Here is a 23,745-nt window from a genome sequence, read left to right on the forward strand (position 1 = left end):
TATATATATATATATATTAGCTTCTTCTGTAACGAAAAAAGATGTTCTGAGAATTGATTTGGACTTTTTAATAAGGTCAAATGGCAAATTTTATTTTAACATAGTAATTTTATTTAACTTTCTTAACTCATTTTATTTAGTTGAGAAAGTTAAAAGAAATTATCCAAAAAATGCATTATCTGAATAATTAGAGTTGTTCCATTGTGATTCTTATTATTTTTGCTTGACTGAAATATTATTTATATAATACATTTTAGACTTTAAATTAAAAAAAATGCGAAAAAAATATTTTTTAAAAGTGGGTAAGAAAAATGTAAAAAAGAATATTGGCATCTTCCGCGACGAAAAAGATGTTCTAAGAATTAATTTTGACTTTCTTATAAAAAAAAATTGGCAAACTTTATCCTAACATACTAATTTTATTAAATTTTTTTAACTCATAATATTTAGTTGTGAAAGTTAAAAAAATTACCCAAAAAATGCATCTGAATAATTCGAGTTGTTCTACTGTGAATTTTATTTTTATTTGTGTGAAATATTATTTATACAATACTTTTTAGTAGTTTAAATGAAGAAAAAAATGTGAAAAAATATATTTTAAGAGTGGGTAATCCTAAATTTGAAATTTAAAAAAAAAAATTTATTTAAATCTACTCAGCGTGTTCATTGGTTTAGCTACGCTTAGATAAATTAAGTTTTTTTTTTCTGAACTTAGTAACAACAAAGAATTTTATCTGCTTAATACATTCTTGAAATGGAACTGTATAATAAAGTAAGTCTTAAAACAATTTTAACTTTGAAATGCTAGGAATAAATTCAGATCTTAAACTTTTCTAACTAACCCCGGAATGCTATGTTTACTTAGTGCCTAGTTCGTTAAAGCAAAGTCATCTGCATATTTCTTTAATATTGTCCGATAAAGTAGGCGTTATTGTTAAATTTCTGAATTCTCACCAAAAATAAAATAATATCCATTTATGCTAAAATGGATATTAAACATAATGAAAATTTGACGAAAGGCATTATGTTTTAGCAATTATAATTACTAAAATAGATTTCTTTTGTCAATTAAGCAGAAGAAATAAATTTTATGAAACTTATTCGATACGCCTATTTGTTCATTTAAATTAAGTTTAGGGATAATATATATTTGAAATTAAAACCAACCAACAATAATATTTTTATTATTGATTACCTAGTTATTTCTTATGATTTATTTAATTTCTAATGCCTAGTTAAAGTATAAAGCACGAGAGAGTTCAATAAAAACTAAGAACTTTTATCTTTCAATTTAAGTCAAATATAGACATTTCATATGCTAAGTAGATGTTCCAAACAAAACTTGATTTTCAAACTTGTTAAGCAAACTTGTATAATTTTGTTGTATATGAGATATGAGATTGCAAATAGAAATAATTTTAAACAATATATTTTGACTCTGAAAGTGTTGTTTTTAAATTGTCATTAGATATAAATTGTTTTAATAAATTATTTCTACGTAAAATATATTTTTCTAAATTAAATTTTTAACAATTTTAACAAAATTGCTAAAACATGCTTTAGATTAAAATATCTGGTTAAATGAATATATGCAATTCTAGGTATCAAAAAAAAATTTCTAGAACAATTTTAATCATCAGTTTTTAGCAAAATGTTACGAATTTTATTCCTGATGACAGCTATTTTTAATTTTTTTTTAATATTGCACCTATATTAATATCTAGAATTAAATAACTTGCCTTAAATTCTTTACTTAAATCAATCTCTAGTATATTAACAAATACTAGAGAAATTGCTTACTTAGTTCATAAAATAAAATACAGTATATTTTCTCATAAAATATTCTTAAATTATAATAGTTTGAAATGAATACAAATTCTTAATATTCTTAAATATTTCTGCTGTGTTTAATCATTTTGGCAGTTTCACTACTAAATAAACTATCGTATAAAATATCATTAATTATGTTATTTTTCATAAATTACAATAGTTATAAACAAATGCAAAATCATAAAATTGCGGATGTATTCAATATTTTTTGTTCTGCCGATACTAAATGAAATATCGTATCTTTTCTTATTAAATATTCATAAATTTTAATAATTTAAAAGAAATCCAAACTCATGATATTGCTGTTGTCTTTAATTTTTCTGCTCTGTCAATACTAAATGAAATATCGCATCTTTTTTTAAATATTCATAAATTATAACAGTTATTATAAAAGTTTGAAACAAATTCAAAATTGAAGTATTGCTGTTGCATTTAATCTTTTTTGTTCTGTCGATAAGAAAATAAAATTATTACATTAATATAAAATATTTCACAAAATTTTATTTGATGTGATATTTATCCAAAAGTAAATGTTTTCTATTTATAGTGTTTATGGAACAATTTAAAAGCTGTATTATTGTTTTCTTTCTATTAAACTACAAGTTTTGTATCTTTAAAAATGCGATAATATATCTTCACGTCAAATCAAAATAACTGTAAGTAGTTTTGTGCTTTTCCTTTCTGCAAAGGGAAAGTAACATATTTTAATGCTTCTACCAAATAAAAAAAGGGTTGCATCAAAAACAAATACTTCGAGTCTTTTATGGAAAATAAAAACAAACCTTAAAATAAAACGGACCAATATAGTTTTATAGGTTCTGATATCATAAAAATAAACATCTACTCCTAAAGTTTTTATGATTATGTAAAGAAGAATGAGATCTGAGAGTTGCACAAAAACAGGATATTCAATAAAAGTATTATTTATATTAAAAGACATTGCTTTCAGGTTTCGCTTGCACAACTTGTTTATTTTCCTTTCGAATATTGGAAAGATGATACTCAAGATAAACATCATGAATACTACCATCGTTCTTCAGAAGGCCTTTCCTTGAAATAAATCCAGACAACTGGAGTATCGTATATTTATTTTTGAATCAAACAACATGATAGTCATGCTTTGATTCAATTTATAAATGTCAATAAATAGTCATGTTTCATGCATATCAATCAATACTTTTCTAAGTTAGAACATAAAAGGCTATGGAAATAAATTCGCATTATGTGAATATTTTTGCTCTATATGAATATTTATTTTACATTATATGAATATCAATTTTGCATCATACAAAAATCAACCATACTTCAAAATATTTTCTTTAGAACTATGTTTTATATTTTATAATTGGAGTTAAGCAGCCGAGTCAGATATGTGTTTATGACTATCAATGTTAAACTCTGTAACCTTGTAATTGAAAACCCACACCAGAAGACACGGGAACACCTGGATCAAGCATTGGGAAAAATTGGTTTATATGTGATGCAATTTTCATCAGTTTAACTTAAAAAATCCAATTTTAAAAAGATTTTGACTAAACAAATTTTCTTCCTTTTTTTTACTGGTCATTTAGAATTAATATAAAAATAAACTCTTAATTTAAAAGTTTTTACCTTAATTTAAAAATTAATATCTCAATTTAAAAATTAATATATTAATTTAAAAATTAATATTTTAATTTAAAAATTAATATTTTAATTTAAAAATAAATATCTTAATTTAGTTTATATTAAAACAGACGTTAACTTTTACTTTTGATGAATTGGCCAACCTATTAAATGTGATCTTAACCCAAATAAAAATATTATTAAGGCTAATAAAATATGTACTCTACATTTTATTGCTTGTTAAACACTGAATTCAAATTTAACTCAACTCAAATTTAACTCACTAAACTCAAATTTAAATTATGTGGTAAAATATATCTATAGAAGCTTACTTGTGTAAGCTAATATGGACAAAACAATATCAATCTTTACCAAAATAGTGTTTGTATAAAAAAAATAAACTTGCTTTGTTTTCTTAGATGCATATTTTCTTTCTCTAATTCCAAGTCAAAGTAAAGCTTTGCTTAAGCATAATACTTTTATGCTTTAGAAACGAAAGTAAGCAATTTACTGTTCAGCTACCACGAGCACATTTCCAACGAAAAGGTAAAATCATTTCTGATAAGAGAGAAATTAAAAAATGACATCTCTCTAAACACCATTTAAAAAAATACGAAACTGTTACCCCACACATCTCTTCAAAGTAACTTATCTTCGTTACCTCAGTTACCACTAGCACATGAGTCTACGTCTAGAAGAGTTCTCGAGATTGCTGAATAGTATGTAACTAAGCTCCAAATTTGCACATATTGTTTTTATATATCTTTTAGTGACGAAGAAATTCATTTTCTATGAAATGCATGTTATAATAGAGTTTGATTCTGTATTTTTTTATGAAGTAAGTTTCTAATGTCAAGCATAATACTTATTTAGATGAAATATTTACTCGTATATTTTCTTCCAGTTAATAAGCTCTTCATAAACAAAATGCAACCCGACGTCCGGAAAAAAATAGGCATGTCTTCATCCTTTTATCACTCTTTCATATTAAGTCTCATATTCATCCTTCAACTCATCCATCATGCATACAGTCATGGACGTCTAATAGAGCCTCCATCTAGATCCAGTATGTGGAGATTTGGTTTCAAGACAAAACCTAATTATAATGACAATGAATTGTTCTGCGGGGGATATACGGTAAGAATTTTTCTAATGCAACATTTTAAGAAAATGTTTTTAATATGTTTCTTAGTTCAAACTCAAGCAGGCATGTCAAACATGTTCCCTGCGTTGTAAATTAGATCCACCCGATAATTGTGGGTAACAGACTTATATACTAATGATAGTAAATATCCGTTTTTGTACGTATTGTAAAACAGAAAGTAAATAATTAATTAAAAGGAATTAATTAATAAGTATTAATCAACGCCACACAATTCAGCACAAAACTATATTATTATTTTTTAACTTATTATTTTTTTTTGCCCTTCTCAATTAATTTACATTATTATTTTTGGCCGAAAAGAAGTTTTCAGACGTTCAATTCATCAAAGTAAAAATTAACCACATTCAGATTAGATTTATGGAAAACATTTAGCACCGAAAATGATACTATTGCTGATTATCAATTTAAGATGTCAAAATCTGTCTCAATACTTCAATAGAGGAATATTATTTATTAATTTTGCAATTAAGCAATTGTTTCAAATTTTTGTGTTAATAATTATTTGTTTCAATTGCTGTTGATTTTATAAATTATTTAAGTATTTAGAAACACGTTTCAAGAGCATAACTATTAAAAAAGTAAAATTACACTTTCACCTTCTGATTCTGCTTATGCTCCTGATATAATTGATTAAAGATAAATAATTATTAAGGAGCTTGTAAATAACTCTCAGGGACTATGCTTTGATTAAACAGACCAGTAATCTAGCAACATCACTAATGTTATCTTTCAAATATTTGAGAAACAGAACGGTTTAATTTATAACAATCTCTAATGTTTAACATATAAGAAAGATTCATTTTTAAAATGTCCCTTCCGAACTAACTGATTGAAATTTTTGAATTATTTTAAGAATCCGAAGATAAGTTTGACACTTCCTTCAAATTTCTAGAAAGACGCATAGCACAGATGAGTTTGAGCTCGCTTTTGGAGGTCCAAATCCACTCGAGCCCAAGCTACTAAAAATTACTTTGAGCCCGAGTTCGTCTGAGATAAACGTCGGATAAAGGTCAAATTTTATGGTCTTGCTATTTGGCCTTTGCTTAAATAAGGAAATTAGTCTTTATAACCTTTTTATCACAAATAATTAATAAATGTTACAGTTTTTATAATTTAATAACTGGATAACCGTTTGCTTAAAAGTGGTAAAAGAGTTTATGAAAATTTTGTCCGGAGTCTTAACCCTTTCGAGCTTGAACACTTTTATTCAGTAAACGAGCCCGAGTCCACGGCAGGCCACTCGGGCATTTGGGCTAGCACACAGATCGACGAACCTACACATAAAATATCTTTCTTTTGTTATTATAGATAATCATGTATAGACTGCCGATTGAAATTTGCAAAAACCAATATCATGCCTATAAATCTATTATGATAAATTAAAAAAATCTTAACAATTGGTTAGAAATTTCAGCTGAGAAAATTATAATTGAATACCATTAAGAAAATTTTATGAAATATGAAAATATGAAATAAAAAGAAAGAAGAAACATTTAAATTATTATACGCTAATTTTAATGTACGAATTTTTGCTAATAATAATAGTTTTCAGTTCAAAGCGAAGCATTTTAATTTATTTGTATGTAACATAGTGTAACAACGCGGCATTCAATTTTTCCTTTTTATTTCATTTCATCAAAATTTCTTTGTATTATTTTTTCTCTTTCATAAAATTATCAATTTTTTTCTGCGGCTAACTTTTTATTATTTTTAATATGCTATTCTTAATAAAATTCTTAATAAATTTTTTAATAAACTTAGCTAAAAGTGAATGAATTTTAAACTCAATGCATACTGTTGATTAATGATAATTTCAGTTTCTCGATTGTTTAATAATTATTAAGTAAATAATTAAGTTGTGATAAGTTGTGAGTAATACTCACGATTTATCTTGTCTAATTATCTAAAGATAAGATAATTTAATCATACTATTTCAAACCTACTCACTTTTATCTAGATAATCAAATTAAAATGCACCATTAATAGTAAAAAGTCAACTGAATGAATATTATTTATTTAACTGAAAATTTAAAAAGAATAACTGAAAATTTAAAAGTTTAAAACAAATAAAATTTCAAGCAAAATAAAGTACTTTTCTTGAATTAAATCTGTATAAATGTCAAAGTGAATTCATGACAAAGAATTATAGTTTCAATAAACAATTTTTTGCCAATATCGCTTTGTTTAAAACAGCAGCATAGTTTAAAAAGGATATTCCGATGATCATTTTGCCCCATCTTATCTTCAATGTATTATGCATTTTGTGACTTATCAAAAATGAATTTTATAGTAATTTTGTAATTCATCAAACAATATTTATATTCCTAAAGGACCTCTACGTTTAAGAAATTCAATTTTTATTTCAAATTTCATATACTTAAAAGTACCTTGGACGTGGGCAGTTATCTTAGACAACAAAAGAAATTTATCTACAATGAATTGCGTTTCAAACATATTTCTCGTTTAACAGCTTAATTTTAATTAAAATATTTGCATTGTAAAACATACATGATTGTTGGAAGTAAACAAGCATTTTGAATGTCATACCTAGATATTATTTAATAATTTATTCCTATCCTACATTTGGCTTTATCACACAAATTTAAACAGATATTTTCTAAATTTTTGATCCAATTAAATAAAATTTGTGTGGTATTAATGACAATAAAGGAAAGCCTATATCAATGAAATACAATACAAACGAACAAAGATGCTCCAAAGATTCTATTACAGCTAAACAAATAACCATAAATTTTACGCTAAACGAGTGCTGACTTTTCCACTTTATAATGGCGAGAACTAAAATTAACATGTTGCCATTCTACTCAATTGAAATTAATTGCGTCATAAAAATAAATGGTTACCATTCCTTTCTTTTAAAAATAGCTTGTCTTTCCCTTGCTCTCTTTTTACAAAAGCTCTTTGTTGTTGCGAAAATTTTATAACGATTACCACCCTTGTGTTCTGAGAAAACACAGGAAATTGCCTGTATTGTCCATCAATGCAGCAATATGCCCTATCGCCAATTTAATGTTTTTGCAAATTCCTAGAAACTTTTGTTTGAAAACTACTCTTTTTTACTCGTAAGTCTAAAATACAAGATCCGTTGTTGGTTAGATTACAGTTCATTCGTAATTTGATGTTGTTCAGATAACAGTAGTAGTTTGCATTTCTCATAAGCTTACAGCTCAGAATATCCGGTTATATCTAAAGACAAAGAATTTTTTTATTCGTTCCTTGGTGGTCTGAATGTATGTAATCAGTGATCGTTGACGAATGTAAAAATAGTGATACCTAAGGCATTAGGATGTATACAACACCTTTAGATATTGCGATAAATATTCATAAAACTAGCGATTAAGATATCAAAGATGGAAGGATCATCGTGTAAAAACTTTTCGTTTGTTGGCAACAGCGATTCGAAAGATAAAAGCCTTATCCGTCTATAATAATTACACATTAACATAAGTTCTAAAGATATCTTCATAATTTTCGCTTAATATTCAACAAGAAAGATAACTTCGTTTTGTTTTATGTTATAAACCTTATCTTCATCATACTAAATTTCATGCTAAATTACTAGTACATTGATTCCAATTCTTAATAACCATTTGCCTAATCTGAAATGTTATTATAATTCTTTAATTACAGTTTGCATGCTTAGATTTTCTAGCTTAAATGGGAGGAGTCTTACAGTTAACAAATAATGATATATGCACGTTAATTGCATATCCAATTAGACTAAGGGAGGTAACTTTGATAATGCTTCTGAGTATTTTTACTCATCAGTAAATTAATTTCAGTCAACTCATATTAAATTAAAAAAATTATTTATTAAATATTTTTCATAAAAATGCTTTTGCATAATTTAAATTTTATTTTTACAGCAAAATTAGAAGACTCAGGAAAAGAACCCTCATCGCATAAATAACACTCGAGAACACTTTTTTTCTGTTGCATGAAATTTTTTTAACAGATGGTGAATAAATTCATATCGCCGATTTCAAATCTTCAATTGGTATCCCTCTCCAAACTTCATTTTTTAAATAACATTTTTTGCCGAAATGTACAAGATTAAAAACATTATATATAACAGAGCGTAGTATAAAAGTTGCTTCAAATTTTTGGAGGAGTTTGAGCATATCATCAGGATTAAAACTGAATAAGAACCCATGCCCGGAAATTTCATCATACGCTGCTAGGGGTGTCAAAATTCCTTTCAAATAATTTATAAGCAATTTAATGCAGCAAGATTAGAAGCCTCGAAAAGCGAACCCTCACTGCACAATCAATACTGGGGACCATTTCCGTTGCATGAGATTTTTTAACAGATCTTAGATGCTTTCGTATCTAATCTTCAATTGATTTCTCTATCCAAGCTACATTTTTTTAATTATATTTTTGTCGAAATGTAAGACTTAAAAGCATTATATAACAGGGGGTAGCACAAATGTTAAGACAAAATTCCAGAGGAATTATCCCCGGAAATATAGTCATATATCCCTAGAGGCGCCTCCTTATTATGAACCACTTTTTTCTTCTGTTTTTTCTTCTAAACAAGTCATAATGGGAAGGCATCCCCAGCGGCGTACGTTGACGTTTCTGGGCATGCAATGCAATTTTGATCCTGATAGTGTGTCCGAACTCTCCTAGAAGTTTATCGCAACATTTATGTTGCCCCTGTTATATATATTTTTAAATTTGTGTCACTTCGACGAAAAATGAAAACAAAGTGATATTTTTTTTAAAAAAATCCGTAAATTCAAGGGCAAAACAAATTTCAGAATTGAAACCCTTTCAACCGAATCAGGTAAAATCAAGTTAAAATTAAGCATAAATGCAACAGAAAATTTGTTCCTCATTGAAATATAAGAAACATTTTTGATGCATCACTTTTTTTTTAATATTTATAACAGGCAACATCAATTCAAAAAGTCCTAGAAATATTTATGTTTGCTTTTTAAAATGTTACTTGCTTTTTTTTAGTTGTTACCAGAATTAAAACTTTCATGTAATTATCTGAAAACATTAAAACTATTAACATGTGTCGCAAAAATGACATGCTAAAGTTAAGCAACATTTGTTTCACAAATAAAATTTTTAACAGATAATTTTGATTTGCCTAGTTTGTGATCTCAAGGAATTTAATAAAACTAAGTAATTTTACTAAAAATTGTAGTTTTATTTTGAAAAGAGTTACGAAAGTTTGACAAACGAAAAATGGAGAAACCCAAAAAAAGAAAGTTGAAACTTTCATCTTTCGTTTTGAAAAACGTATTTTGTGTCGTCGGTTTTGAAAATAAAGTATAATACCATGTAGGAATAATAAATAAAAATGATAAAATATTTTTACTTTTATAAAAATTCTTTTTCATAAAAATATAGTATTTTCATTCAAATTTAGAGAACATATTTTTAGCTGTAAAGAGATATTCTAATTTGTCCCACAATATCTATAAGATGCATTTTTTTACCAAAATATGATGAAATTTTAAATTTTTCGTGAAAATTCTTTTTTCTATATAGATTTTTCAATAGATCATAGACTTTATACAGATTAAATTTAGAAAAAAAGTATTTTCAAGAAAAAAATCTATTTCAATATATTCCACAATGTATAAAGAAATATGTATTAAACTGAAATAATACCATTATCTAAAATACAATTTAAGAATTTTAAATACATTCTATCTTCTAAAATTATAAAATTTAAAACATTTTTTAATGTTTCCAATAAAAAAGCTTAATAATGTTTTGTAATCCCTTCCTTTACTAAAGATATATTATTAAAATGTAGAAAAGACGATTAAAATAATTTTCTAATGAAACGTCGCTTTCTAACTTTCCAGAAAGCTTAGGAATTAAAGACTTAGTAAAGGATTAAACCGCAAAAACCTTAAAAGGTTTTAGAAAGAAGCATTTTTATAGACATTGGCCAAACGTCAACTTTTAATGGATATGGAAGCTTAATTCCATCGAATCGTGAAATATTTTGAAGATATACTTCAAAGCTGCAAAAAAAATTACTATTATTGCTACTTAGCTATTAGTAAAATTAAAATAACACGTTATGTAATTATTGCTAATTAGCTATTAGTAAAATTAGGATAACGCAGCATATAATGGGATTTACTTAAATTAATCTATTCACTTTTATAATCATTAATATAATCATTATTAGCTTTGTTTTTAACTAACTTGTATTTGTTGTTCGCAATTGTAACTTTAGCACAAAAGAAAAATAAATTAAAAACACAACAGTAATAATAAATATAATATTTATAGTTTTGGCAAGCTTTCTTGAAAAATGTAAAGTAACATTTTAAAATAAATTAAGAAACAAGCCATTTCAAGACATTCTACAATGTGTATGAAATGTCTTATAATATATTATTTTAATGAAATTCTAGCCGTGTTGGCGACCAGCTTGGATACCTTTCAAAATATTCTTGTGCGTCATATAAACTTTAATGATTACCGAGTCAAATTTATAGCACAACTCTATTTAAATATTCTAATTCTTTAACCTCTTCTCCAATCCTAACACCTTAATTAGTTAAGACCAATGTATTAACTGAATTTTTTTTCCATCTTCTTAGCGCGGAAGTTCTAAGATTACAATTATAGTCACTTCAAGAGATTTTCGCGATATTTTATTTCATATTTAATAACTGTCGTTGAACAGCCTACCCAATTTTAAGTATACGATTACAAATGTTCAACTCCGTAGTCTTGTAATTTTGAATCCAATCCAGAAGACAAGGGAACTCCCGGTTTAAGTATTGAGAGAAATTTGACTTCGTGGAGCACTTTTTGATGGAACTAACCCGCATTTGTGTTACATGGCGTAGAAAATCTGCCATTGTTAGCCTGACGGCAAGGTAAAAAAATAATTTTTTTTAATTTTTTTTTTCGACACCAGTTCTCAAAATATTTTTGTTTTAAACTTTTGCAATAGTATGTTTGAATATATAGGTCTTGAATTATTTTCCGTTACTTTCAAATATCTAAAAGATTTTTTTAACATTATTTTCTTTTTTAAACTGGGAAAAAGTAAAGCAGCAGTGTTTTTTTCTTTAAAAAAATTACTTTTTGGTTAAAATCTTGTTTTTTAGTTTTAGGTTGTGATTTATTCAGTTCTAAATTTTGATATTACAATCTAGAATTTATTTTCTTTCAATTTCATATGGGACACACAAAAGGTTTAGCANTTATTTTCTTTTTTAAACTGGGAAAAAATAATGCAGCAGTGTTTTTTTCTAAAAAAAAATTACTTTTTGGTTAAAATCTTGTTTTTTAGTTTTAGGTTGTGATTTATTGAGTTCTAAATTTTGATATTACAGTCTAGAATTTATTTTCTTTCAATTTCATATGGGACACACAAAAGGTTTAGCAATCCCAAAGCAACACAGAAAAAAATAAATATTTTATTAACGAATTTACAGTTTATTTTACTTATATAATATGTTTAATATTGCAATTTTATAAATATATGTTTATTTTTTTAAATGAACCATTTCATAATATTACTAAGTCACTAAAATCTCTAGATCTTGATCTTGGTGTTTTTCTTTGAACCCATATAACATTTTGATATGATCTTATATCTTACAATTCGAGGTTAACTATGTGTTACCTGACTTTTTTCTGCATGATATTTTATTAAAACCTTTTTTTGACATTTCAATATAGTTTGAATGATGAACTTCTTATTTCAGGTTCAATTTCAGAGGAACGGAGGGAAATGTGGGGTTTGCGGAGATGCTTGGCACTTACCATCCCCTCGACCCAATGAGGCCGGGGGTGTATATGGGAGAGGAATCATCTCAAGAAAATACAAACCTGGACAGGTAAATGATGGATTATAGCATCTACAATATTCTAGAATATCTAATTTTGGGAGTAATTATAAGTGAGGCATCCATTTTATGAAGATGGGGTGCCACAAGAGAAGCAATACCTGACTTATTACCTTAAAATGAACCGTTTCTTTTAAGGCCTCTTGTTCTTACCTGACCTAACCCATATTTTTTTTTAAAGTTTAAGAGACTGTTTCAGGTCAGTATAAAAATTAACATAAGGGATAAGTGTTCTATTTCTGTCATTTGTTTAAACAGGATGGCAAACTAATATTTTTTAGGTTTAATAAGACAGTCAAATATACTGATCAGTAAAAAAATGCTTCGCGTGACTTCACTGTAAAAAAAATCTGGATCAAATTATGGTATAAAGTGCTGGGTTTTTTTCGTGCATCATTCGCAAAATCCATTTTACCATAAAATTCTTTTTTACCATAAAATTCTTTTTTACCGTAAAATATTCGAACATCATTTACAGTAATATTTATTTAATTATAGTGATTCATTAATTTTAAGGTAATTATTACAGTAAAATTTACAATATATCAGATTTTTTGTTCCGTAACATGTTCCTGTAATTATGGTAAAAAGTACTGGAAAAGTACCAGAATGATCCGGAATTTTTTATGGTATTTTTACCTTAGAGTTCGACGGTCAAACTGTTACGGTCATCCTAAAGCTTTTACCCAATTTTTTGAAGGTTGAGAATGACTAAGTATTTAAATTAAGTGTTTTCAATTATTAAAGTATCTATTTAAAACATACCAATCATTTAGTGTCTCCAATAAATTTAATATGAAACAGGAAAACGCACTTTTCTAAATAAAAATTTATACTACTTCTTGAAAAAAAAATATGTGACTAGTTGTGATCTAAAAAGTTTCTCTAATGAGCATTTAAATTTTTAAGCTCTGAATTCTCTACTTATTTATTTATTTATTTGCATCTTTCCTTAATTGGTACAAATCGAAACTATTTTCACACATCTACCACGCAAAAAATTACTTTTTTAAAAAATAATTTATCATTTTTATTTTATTTAATACTGTGAAGAAAATAATCTAATTTTTAAATTTTCCATTTTTTTACATTATATTATTGCGTAAATCAAAATGGCAAAATCTAAAATTTCGAATAAATGAAATAAACTGGATATTAAATATTTCAGAACACAGTTTTTATATATAAAATTCGGATTTTATTTTAAATGTAATTTTTCGGAACCTATTGCTCTAATTTATTTCTAATTTCTAAATTTCTCTCTGCTTCAAAATCTTGAAATTTTCACGAAAAGTTTTCAACTTGATTACCTTTAAATTTCGGAATGACATTTAATTGATTTTCAATATATAATTTAACTATTATTTCAATTTAAAATATGGTTTCCTTATTTATAATTACTATTTAATACATAATTTAACGCAGCTGGAAAAATAAATGCACCTTATATCAGTCATTAGATAAGTAGAACGATGCAGCTTTCCAATACTATTTCTTTCGGTTGGATTTTCTTAATATATCCCTAGATTTATATAACACTGGAATATTTCGATTATTATTAAATGAATAAAAATAAAGAATTTTTATTAATTCTTTGTTGAAAGTTGATTGAGTTGAGTCTGTTTTACGCGATTTAATCACTTACAAAATTATATATAAGCTTTAAATATGCTAAAAGAATACAAATAGAAACTACTTGTATTGCTCGTAGATCACTAACTAAATCAAACTAAATCTAATAGGTGATTCTTAAGGTGCCTATAGAATCAACATAACATAACCTTAGTCTAAGTTACATTTTGAGCTTAGTACTCCAAATGTTATGTAGTACCTCCATATCAGTTGACCACCTGAAAATTGGCATTATATGAGAGTCTCGATATTAAGCATAAAAACGAAAAGATCAAATGCCTAGGAGTGCAGTAGATTAACTTTTATACACCACAGTTGCACAATTAGTGTATAAAAAATTTTTACTTAAGTATTGTTTCTCAATCAAACAAATAAATCTATATTTTTTTCCAGTTCGAAAAGTTTAGTTTAACATTGAAATTTCTCAACCATTGGAACTACTCGTATTGCTCGTAAAATCACCAATAATTATCACTCTACTAAATCAAACTAAATCCGTTGGACCGATACGAGCCGTGAAACTCAACCACATCGAATTCCGATTTAATGAACACATCTTCAAGTTTCGATAACAAATTATAACTTCTTAACCTCAAACCACCTACTCTGTTGATCTTTAATGGCTAAAGAAGTCATTGGGTTAATGGAATCACGTGAGAGTGTTATATTGAAGTGGCCAAACTTCCTCAATTGATTGATTATTGATTAGAGAGCGGTCACTCCTCTTTCATCAATCATGAAATGCTCCACTTGCTTTCTTGACCTTTGATCGTATTTTGGTGCTAGCCACACTTTATGCTCTGTTGCTTAAAGTGTTAATAGCAGTTGACAAACAGGATGTCTAAATATTTATTTTTTGGATATTCATAATCCTTTGTTATACTTAAATTATTTATGAAATTGTTTTGTTTGTTTTTAACTTAAGGTTAGATAAGTTGCTTTAGATTTATAGGACTCGAAAGAAAAATTACCTAAATATAGTTGCTTGATCTAAATTTAGTCCGTTAAATAATTTGTAAATAATTAAAAAAAATGTTTGCTTCAAAGACTTTATTTAATTGTAGATTTAACTGTTATGAACCCTAAAATTTTATGGAGAAATGCTAATTAATTTACTTTCAAGAATTTTGTTAGATTTATTAGCATAATTATTAGTGATTCAAATATAAATGTGATTAATATGCATCACGTAATTGTGATAATTAAACGTTTAAATAAATAATCCAAGATAATAAAGCAGAAAGGCATACTTGGTGATGCGAAATTTCATTTACCTCAAAAAATTTCTTTTAAGGGCCGATTTCCCTTTTAACAAAATAAGTTTCTCACCACCTTTCCATAGCACGTATAACTCCATCTTGCCTTATTTGCCTTTTTACTGTGATTTTTCTGGCTGTATTTTTCAACCTTCATTTATTTTTTGTTTCCTGTTCCACACTCGACTGCCATAGTTTTCCCAGTTTCGTTTTTATTTTCTATTTTTCTTTGACAATTTTACGTTTTTCGTTTCAAAGCAAGTTTTCCTCGTTCACATCTGACGAGTTTTGGAAATGGGTGCCTATTTTAAATCGATCGAAACATGGCAATTTCTATTAACATCTTAACAATTTTTTAAGCAATGAAGTTTTATATTACCAAATTTGGTTAAATGTTTGATTATTTCACGTTGCACAATTCGCTGCAATTTAATAATCACTTGTTTAGCATGCTATAAATGAAATATTGTTTCATTAGAATATTCATTGATATTAAATGTACCCAAATTATGATAAATTTTTAATAAAAAATGATTCCTTCGATCTTTTTTAAATGTAATTTGAATCTTCCATATTTGTAAAAATTATAAAATTTGCTTTAAGAACAGTTGGAAACAAAAAGATTATTGTTTCAAAATGTGATTTAGATCTTTTTATCTTTGGTATAATAATTTTGCAATGCAACTCAAAATGTAGAGTAAAAATCAATTATTAAAATTATAAATGTTTAGTTATCAAAAAATCTTTCAAGTTTTTATGGGCAGTTTTTTTTCTAACTGGCATACTTCTGGGTTAAATATACATTTTATCTCATGGTAAAGCTTTTGCGGGAAAAATATTTAAATTACTTTAGTTAAAACTATTATCTGTTCAGTTATTCTTAAGAAAAAATCTTTTTTTTTTTTAGTTTTACAAATACGTTCAAAAACTTTATATGGCTTTGTCTGCTTGAATAAATACTTCTGATTAAAGAATTAGAATATTAAAAAAATACATTTTCATCAAATTTCTTTTGACAGGTTATTAAGTCAACAGTGGAAATTACAGCCAATCATAGAGGATTCTTTCAATTTAAGCTTTGCCCGCACAACAACCCATCCACTGTTGTTAAACAAGATTGCTTAGATCAATATCCCTTAGAAGTGGCTGACGGATCAGGGAATAAATATTACCCTTCAGCAGGAACTGGCCCATTCAGCGTACAATTAATATTGCCAGAACACATATCTTGTTCCCAGTGTGTGTTCCAGTGGACTTACACAGCAGGTATGACTCTTGAATAATTTATCACAAGTCATCGAATTAAAATAAAAGTAGTTGAAATGTAAATCATTGTGTATTCCTTTCAACTTAAATACAGCATCTCATTTTCTATGTGGTAGGTACACATTAAAATAAATGCATATGTTACTGTGAGAGATTTAGATTTGGTGAGTATTGACATTCACTCAGCTGCTTTGGAGAATGTTCAAAATATTTGTTAAATATCATTATTGTTAAATATCATTATTTCTCGGTTACATTGTTTGTACGTAAACATTCAGTAGATTTCGTTTTGAGAGAGGAACTAGAGTTTCGTCCATTGTAAACGCGCAGTCATAGCTAATTTTCGTGTTTTATGGTATGATAGTAGGCATTACATATTTCCTAGCTTTTAAAATATCTTTAATTTCATAAAAATAATTTTTTCAATCTTTCTTAATCTTATCATAATTAAATTAAATCATTTATTTAATTTTTATCACATTTTATATTAAAAAAACGAATATAAATATTTATATTCTTTTTTTAACAATCTATGTTACAGCTAACTTTTTTTAATTTTTTTTCAGTACAAGTGTATAACTCATTAATTCAGTGTCGCGACTAACAGAATATCAAAATCTATTTTTAACTTTATTTTTCTTTCAGCTACTTAGTTTCTTTAACCACAAAAATGTTTCAGTTGCATGGTTGTATTAAATTCTAACGATCTCTTTGCTGATTAAGCTGTAGCCTGATTAACTTCTTGGCATTAGGACTGGAGGGGAGTGGTTTGGATGTCCAATGGTCCCAGAGTCCGACCCTTGAAATCGGCACAAAAATGTTATGTAAAAAAATCGATCTGTCTTCGTCTCAAAAAAGAGACGACTTATTAATAATGATTTAACATGTTTTCGAATTTTTAAATGTAGACATATTTGTTTTGTTAATTTTCAGAATGCTGTCCAATGAAAGCAAGATGATTTTTTTATTTGATATACCTCGACAGTATCTCACTTTCAAGTTTTATCGCGGTAGAATTTGTTAATAGTGGAAATTTCTATTGTATATTATCGCTGTGTTAAAAGGGGGATACTACAGAGATATATCAAACATAGAAAATCATCCTGCTTTTATGACTTAAAACTTCATTTACGTCTTTAAAAATTTAGTTCGAATAGAAATTTTGAGATTTTCTTACGATTAATTTATATTTTTTTCCTAAAATTACTCTCTTTGTACCTATATAATGATTATTTTTTTTGGCAATTTTAAAATCTAGAAAATCTGAAAAAGAGATCGCCAATTATGTCCATGGTGTGTGTTACAATAATCCATCAAGTTTTTATGTGAGCACAAAAAAAAATATACTGAAAACGCCTGAAAGAAAACATATAAATGTGTTGTTCTACCTGCTCAAGCATCTTAAATAGGCTATCTTATTTCTTATAGATTATCTTCATAACTTCCGTTTTGTAAGATTCAAAGATAATTCCTATGACCCTTGTTATAATGATTTTGAATATTTTTAGGTAACAACTGGGGTCGGTGCGAAAATGGAACTTCCAAAGTAGGCTGTGGACCCCAAGAAACATTTAGGGGTTGTGCTGATGTGGCAATCGGTGATGTAGAAAGCAACGACATTCCATCCTACAATGAAAGACCACCTGACAAACCCTCCATATCAGCTATTCCACCTAGAAGACCTGATGAACCAAGATACCGACCACGACCTAGACCAACTAGACCCAATTACCGACCTACATCCTCTGTCCGTAGAAGACCAAATTACAACGGTGTTCAAACTTCCACAACTCAAAAACCAAATGTCAGAAGAACAAGACCTAGAAGGCCAAATCTCTCTAATGTTCCTTCCAGAAAACCACAATCGCCCCGAACAAGGAGGCCGGTCCATATTACGAGACCCTCACCTTACAGACCTATTTACACTCCAAGACCAACACCATACAGACCAACTTACACCAAGATGTCTTACACCAAAAAGCCTAGGCCTACTTACAAGCCTAAAATGCAACCTAAGAAGACCACAAATATCGAAAGAGAAGACGGTGGAGGGTGCAGAGCTGTTGGTGTGTGGGCTTCTATATCTGGAATTGCAAGCTGGTGTGATTCGAATTGTGCTAGAGGATACTGTCCCAGTTCGCATTGTGACTGCAGCTAACTTATTGCGGAAAACTGTTATTCTCTTAAACACAACGGTCAATAGATCATTGTGGTCAGCAGATTTCAAAATTTAATTTAACTACCTTTTTTTAACCATTTTAAGGACAATTAATGGTAAAAGAGATTGATTTTAATATTTTTCTCTAATTCAAGGAATATCATTAAACTTACATTCTGTTTTCTTTTAATAACTATGTTAGGCGCACTATTAAAATGTAAGCATCCGTACACAAACTGGTATGCTTTGTATGGATTTTTAGCACAAAATACATTTTGTGGGCTCTTGTATCTTGAGTTGTAAGCTTGTGGGATTCGAGTTTTAACTGAAAATATTTCCCGGTTGTTTAAATTTAAATCGTGACAGCAGTTATTTTAATTTTTAAAAAATTTGTCATTTTAATGTTTTATTGTGAAATCAGAGTTGAATTTGAACATTGCACTGAACTTAAATATGTACCTATATTAAAGCTCCATCTTATTTTTCCGAAAAAAGAAATATGTTAGATAAAATAGAATATATATAACTATTTTATTCATAAACATGTGAAACGTAGTACGCATAATATAATATATTCAGATAGACATAGCAAATTTTTAATACCATCAAACTATTTAACGAAAGAATTTCTAATCATTTAAGCCTTTTTTTTGCATTACAAATTAATTGACTTGTTTTCTATTTGTATAGATATTAAGGAGTTAAAACAACACAAACAGAATTTGCCAATTATTTTGCTGCAGCAAACAAAGCTTGTTTTTAACAATATTTAATCATTTCAGTTTTAATTTCTTAATAGAAACTAATATAAATATAAAATATACGCGTGGTAATATATTTTGAATATAAATATCATGAATAACACATATTTTTAAAATAGTTTTAAGTAACTGAGTTTTTGAGAGCTTTATTTTCTTAAAATAAATTTTCTTTTGATGTCAATTTAAGTACTTATAAAAATAAGAATAATACTGACTTTTTTTTATATTAAGCTCTAGGTTTTCGTTTTTTTTTTTCATTTTAATATTAATTCGTTTTCAGTTTTATTTTTACACACAATTTTTCATGATAAAAAAGCAGCAAAAGTTTCAAATCTAAAAACGCTCGTTTATTAGATTCACTATAGAGTTTAGGTTTATTTATTGTAAAAGTTTAAGGGTGGAGTTGTATGTTAAACAATCGTTCCAACATCTAGTTTGAAGAAACAAATATGTTTTAATGTTTGTTTGTTTTTAATTTCAAGAAAAATTAAAATTTTCAATACTAATGTTAAATCTGTACTACTCTATGGCTCTGAGACATGGCATTGCAATAAAAATTACATAAATAAACTTTAAGTACTTGCGTATCAATTGACTCGTAAAATTAATAATGCAGAAATTTTTAGAAAGGCAAAACAGAAACCGAGTGAACTGGAAATTAAAAAATTTTCATATAAATGGAACTGTTATGGTCTACGTAAACCAGAAAAATTTAAAGTAAAATAAGTTTTTTATGGAACCCTCTGGGCAATAAGAAAAGGAGGAAGACCTAAAAGTACACAGAGCAATTGTAAGTGAATTGAAAACAATAGGAAAGCCATGGAGAGAGATAAAATATCTGGCCACAAATAGAGTAAGATAAAAAGCCACGGTAGAAGCCTTATGTCCCAACTCGGAGTGAAAAGGAATCTGCATGTATGTAATGTCATTTTTCCTTCGAAATTTTGATTTTCAAATCAATACCTATTTATTTTTAAGCTGACATTTTATTTTAAAAAAAATAAAACTTGTTTCTTGGTGAAATGAAATTCCAATTAAAAATTCAGTTTAGTGCCTTGCAACCATATTTATAATTACACTATTCAACCGGTGGTAAGAAAGACTATATTTTTATAACTATGTGTATTTCAACGAAACGAGTGGAACGCAGTTATATAGATTCTGATATAATTGAAATTCACAAAACTATGCTTCCATAATTGTGTATGTTTCGATGAAACTGATGATGCACAAATCTATGCCTTCATAATCATTATAATTTCGATAAAACCGGTGATTATGCAAGTATGTACTTGTATTTGCGTGGTAAAAATACATGTTGATGCTTGTTACTGCAAACAGTTCCCAGTTTTTCTAGAGTGTGCTTAATTATTATTTTTATCATCGCTGGTAGATGATTGTTTTATTTATGCTTGTTTATTATAAATTGTTCGTCTTCTGTGTACTGTATGAATAATTTATTGTGTGGTTATAGTTGAATTTTTCAATTAATTTTCATGAAAGGCGAATTATTTTTCTACTTATTTATTTCATTTCATTCATGAAAAGTTAGTGTTTGTTCTTTTTAAATGTGATTTTTTAAATAAAGGTTTGAACAATGTATGTTTAACGTTTATTGTCCTCATTTTGCAAAAAAATAGAAGGAAAAAAATAAATATCTAGAATATCTTAGACATATATAATGAGTCACCAACATGAAAACAATTCATCGAAAATAGATTACATGTTTAAAAAAATAAAATAAAAGTTTTGTTCATATTTAGGTGCCATAAAAGTCTGATTAATTTAATTATAATCAAAATTGATATTTAAATTACTTTTTATTCTCATTCAATTTTTTTTTAGTTACACTGTTAGAAATGTTTCTTAAAAAATTGGTGAATAACAATTTATTTAATTATTATTTTGGCACATTCAAATAAAACAGTCAAATAACCATAAATAAGATGGTATACAAACTGTTATCTGTGAGAAAAACCGCTTATTAACTGCTTTTACCTAATACGGTTAAACAACCAGAATTTTATCACATCAACTAGACCCACCTAATGAAGCCACTGAGTTTCTTGCAGATAAGTACATATTATAGGCTAACCTGTCAATCTCATGACCGAGAGAACAAGAGTTCGAGTCTCAGCATTGACACCACAATATTCCTCCATTTCCTTAAACACATAAAGAGTTTCCAGCATCCTGCACTCTCCAATTTGTAACTCTGAGTATTAGAATACGATACTCAAATTCAAGCATAAATGACAGCACACTAAGGCTTCTAAACTATCTCTGATGTCCAGTTAAATTTCTTTTTTACGGTTTTGAAACCATGCTAAATGCAAACAGTTAAAAAACCGTATAATTTTGTATTCATGGCTTTTTAAGCAACCATACTAGTTGTAAATGGTTATAAAACGGTAAAGGTAAAAAATGTTTGTGACGGTTAATTGGATTGGATGGACGGCTAATTGCAAACAGTTAAAAAACCGTATAATTTTGTATTCATGGTTTTTTAACCAACCACACTAGTTGTGAATGGTTATAAAACGGTAAAGGTAAAAAAATGTTTGTGACGGTTAATTGGATTGGATGGACGGCTAATTGCAAAAAGTTAAAAAACCGTATAGTTTTCACAATACAGTAGTATACAATAGTTTTCTTTCAAAAGTATGAACTTCAAAACTGTTAATTGTCCTTGAAAGAAACACTCTAATACGTTTTCATTTGTTTCAATATCATAGTGACATTATTTTTTGCTAACACTTCATTGTAAAGACTGCGGTGTAATATCTATTGAATTTGGTGTTGAAAAACTCAAAAAATCGTGTGTTATTTCAAGTTAATACTGAATTGAGCTTTCATAAGAACTTTAAAGGATGTATTTAAATCTAAACGCCAGAAATTCTAACACATTTCACCAAATTAAATTAATTTACTCCATTTATGGTTGGCAATAGGCCGGAGAATGTAATATACTTAGAATACGGAGAATGTATACGGAGAATGTACGTAAATTTTCAAAAACAAAAGTAAATGCGATTTGATTTGTATTAGAAGTAATATAATTGATGACTGAAAACTCCAACTACACATAATGAGGGAATTTACTCAATTATCGACATTATTTAAAAAGATACGAGCATTTGCATTTTTTGAACTGCAATGGCGGACATCGAAACCTAACTAGGCTTAGCTATCGATCTATTAGCTAAGCAAGATTATAGCCGATTATTTTCTAAGTAATTGCAATCTTCTTGTTGGATTGATTTGACAAGCTATCATTAAACTGTTATGATAGCTTGTCAAATCAAGCGATCATAACAGTTACGATTTGACAAGCTGATCATTAAACTATTACAAACAGAATCTAGGTTGTTAATTGTATATTAACGATATTCATGTTTTCATAAGAAAATTTACAAAAATCAGTCAATGCATAAAATAAATTTATATTACTTAACTTATATTCGCTTAGAGTTTGTTAAGCCTAAATTGAATTCATATTATTATCCTCTCTGTTCTAAACTGCTGTTTGTAGAAAATGCAACACCATGAAAGAATCATCAGAATCAAATGAAATTTAATGCAGAAACGACTTGTACTGATACAAATAAATGATGAAATTTTCAAAACAAAAGAAACAAATTAAGCGTCCGAAATCAGTATTTGGTGCAGCCACCACGCGCTGCAATAAGTGNTTGAGCTTTCATAAGAACCTTAAAGGATGTATTTATATCTAAACGCCAAAAATTCAAGCACATTTCACCAAATTAAATTCATTTACTCCATTTATGGTTGGCAATAGGCCGGAGAATGTAATATACTTCGTAAATTTTTAAAAACGAAAGTAAATGCGATTTTATTTGTATTAGAAGTAATATAATTGATGATTGAGAACTCCAACTACACGTAATGAGGGAATTCACTCAATTATCGACATTATTTAAAAAAATATGAGCATTTGCATTTTTTGAACTGCAATGACGGACATCGAAACCTAACTAGGCTTAGCTATCGATCTATTAGCTAAGCAGGATTATAGTCGATTATTTTCTAAGTAATTGCAATCTTCTTGTCGGAATGATTTGACAAGCTGATCATTAAACTGTTACAAACAGAATCTCTGTTGTTAATTGTATATTAACGATATTCATGTTTTCATAAGAAAATTTACAAAATCAGTCAATGCATAAAATAAATTTATATTACTTAACTTATA

At 27.5% G+C, this 23,745-nt stretch overlaps 1 protein-coding gene across 6 annotated transcripts in view; it reads left to right on the forward strand.

Annotated features, from left to right (window-relative positions):
- The window catches only part of LOC107437380 (uncharacterized), a 107,586-nt gene extending 86,452 nt beyond the window's left edge, over positions 1 to 21,134 (forward strand). For all 6 annotated transcript variants that reach the window (XM_043047433.2, XM_016049366.3, XM_016049365.3 and 3 more), the window contains 4 exons: positions 4,340 to 4,572; positions 12,319 to 12,450; positions 16,367 to 16,613; positions 18,122 to 21,134. In XM_043047433.2, the coding sequence (XP_042903367.1) occupies positions 4,363 to 4,572; positions 12,319 to 12,450; positions 16,367 to 16,613; positions 18,122 to 18,771 (1,239 nt within the window). In that variant the 5' untranslated portion in view covers positions 4,340 to 4,362 and the 3' untranslated portion in view covers positions 18,772 to 21,134. The remainder of the gene's footprint in view (positions 1 to 4,339; positions 4,573 to 12,318; positions 12,451 to 16,366; positions 16,614 to 18,121) is intronic.
- The last annotated feature ends 2,611 nt before the right edge of the window (positions 21,135 to 23,745 follow it).

This window comes from Parasteatoda tepidariorum, chromosome 3 (genome assembly GCF_043381705.1).
Source record: "Parasteatoda tepidariorum isolate YZ-2023 chromosome 3, CAS_Ptep_4.0, whole genome shotgun sequence".
In the NCBI taxonomy this organism is placed as follows: Eukaryota; Metazoa; Arthropoda; class Arachnida; order Araneae; family Theridiidae; genus Parasteatoda; species Parasteatoda tepidariorum.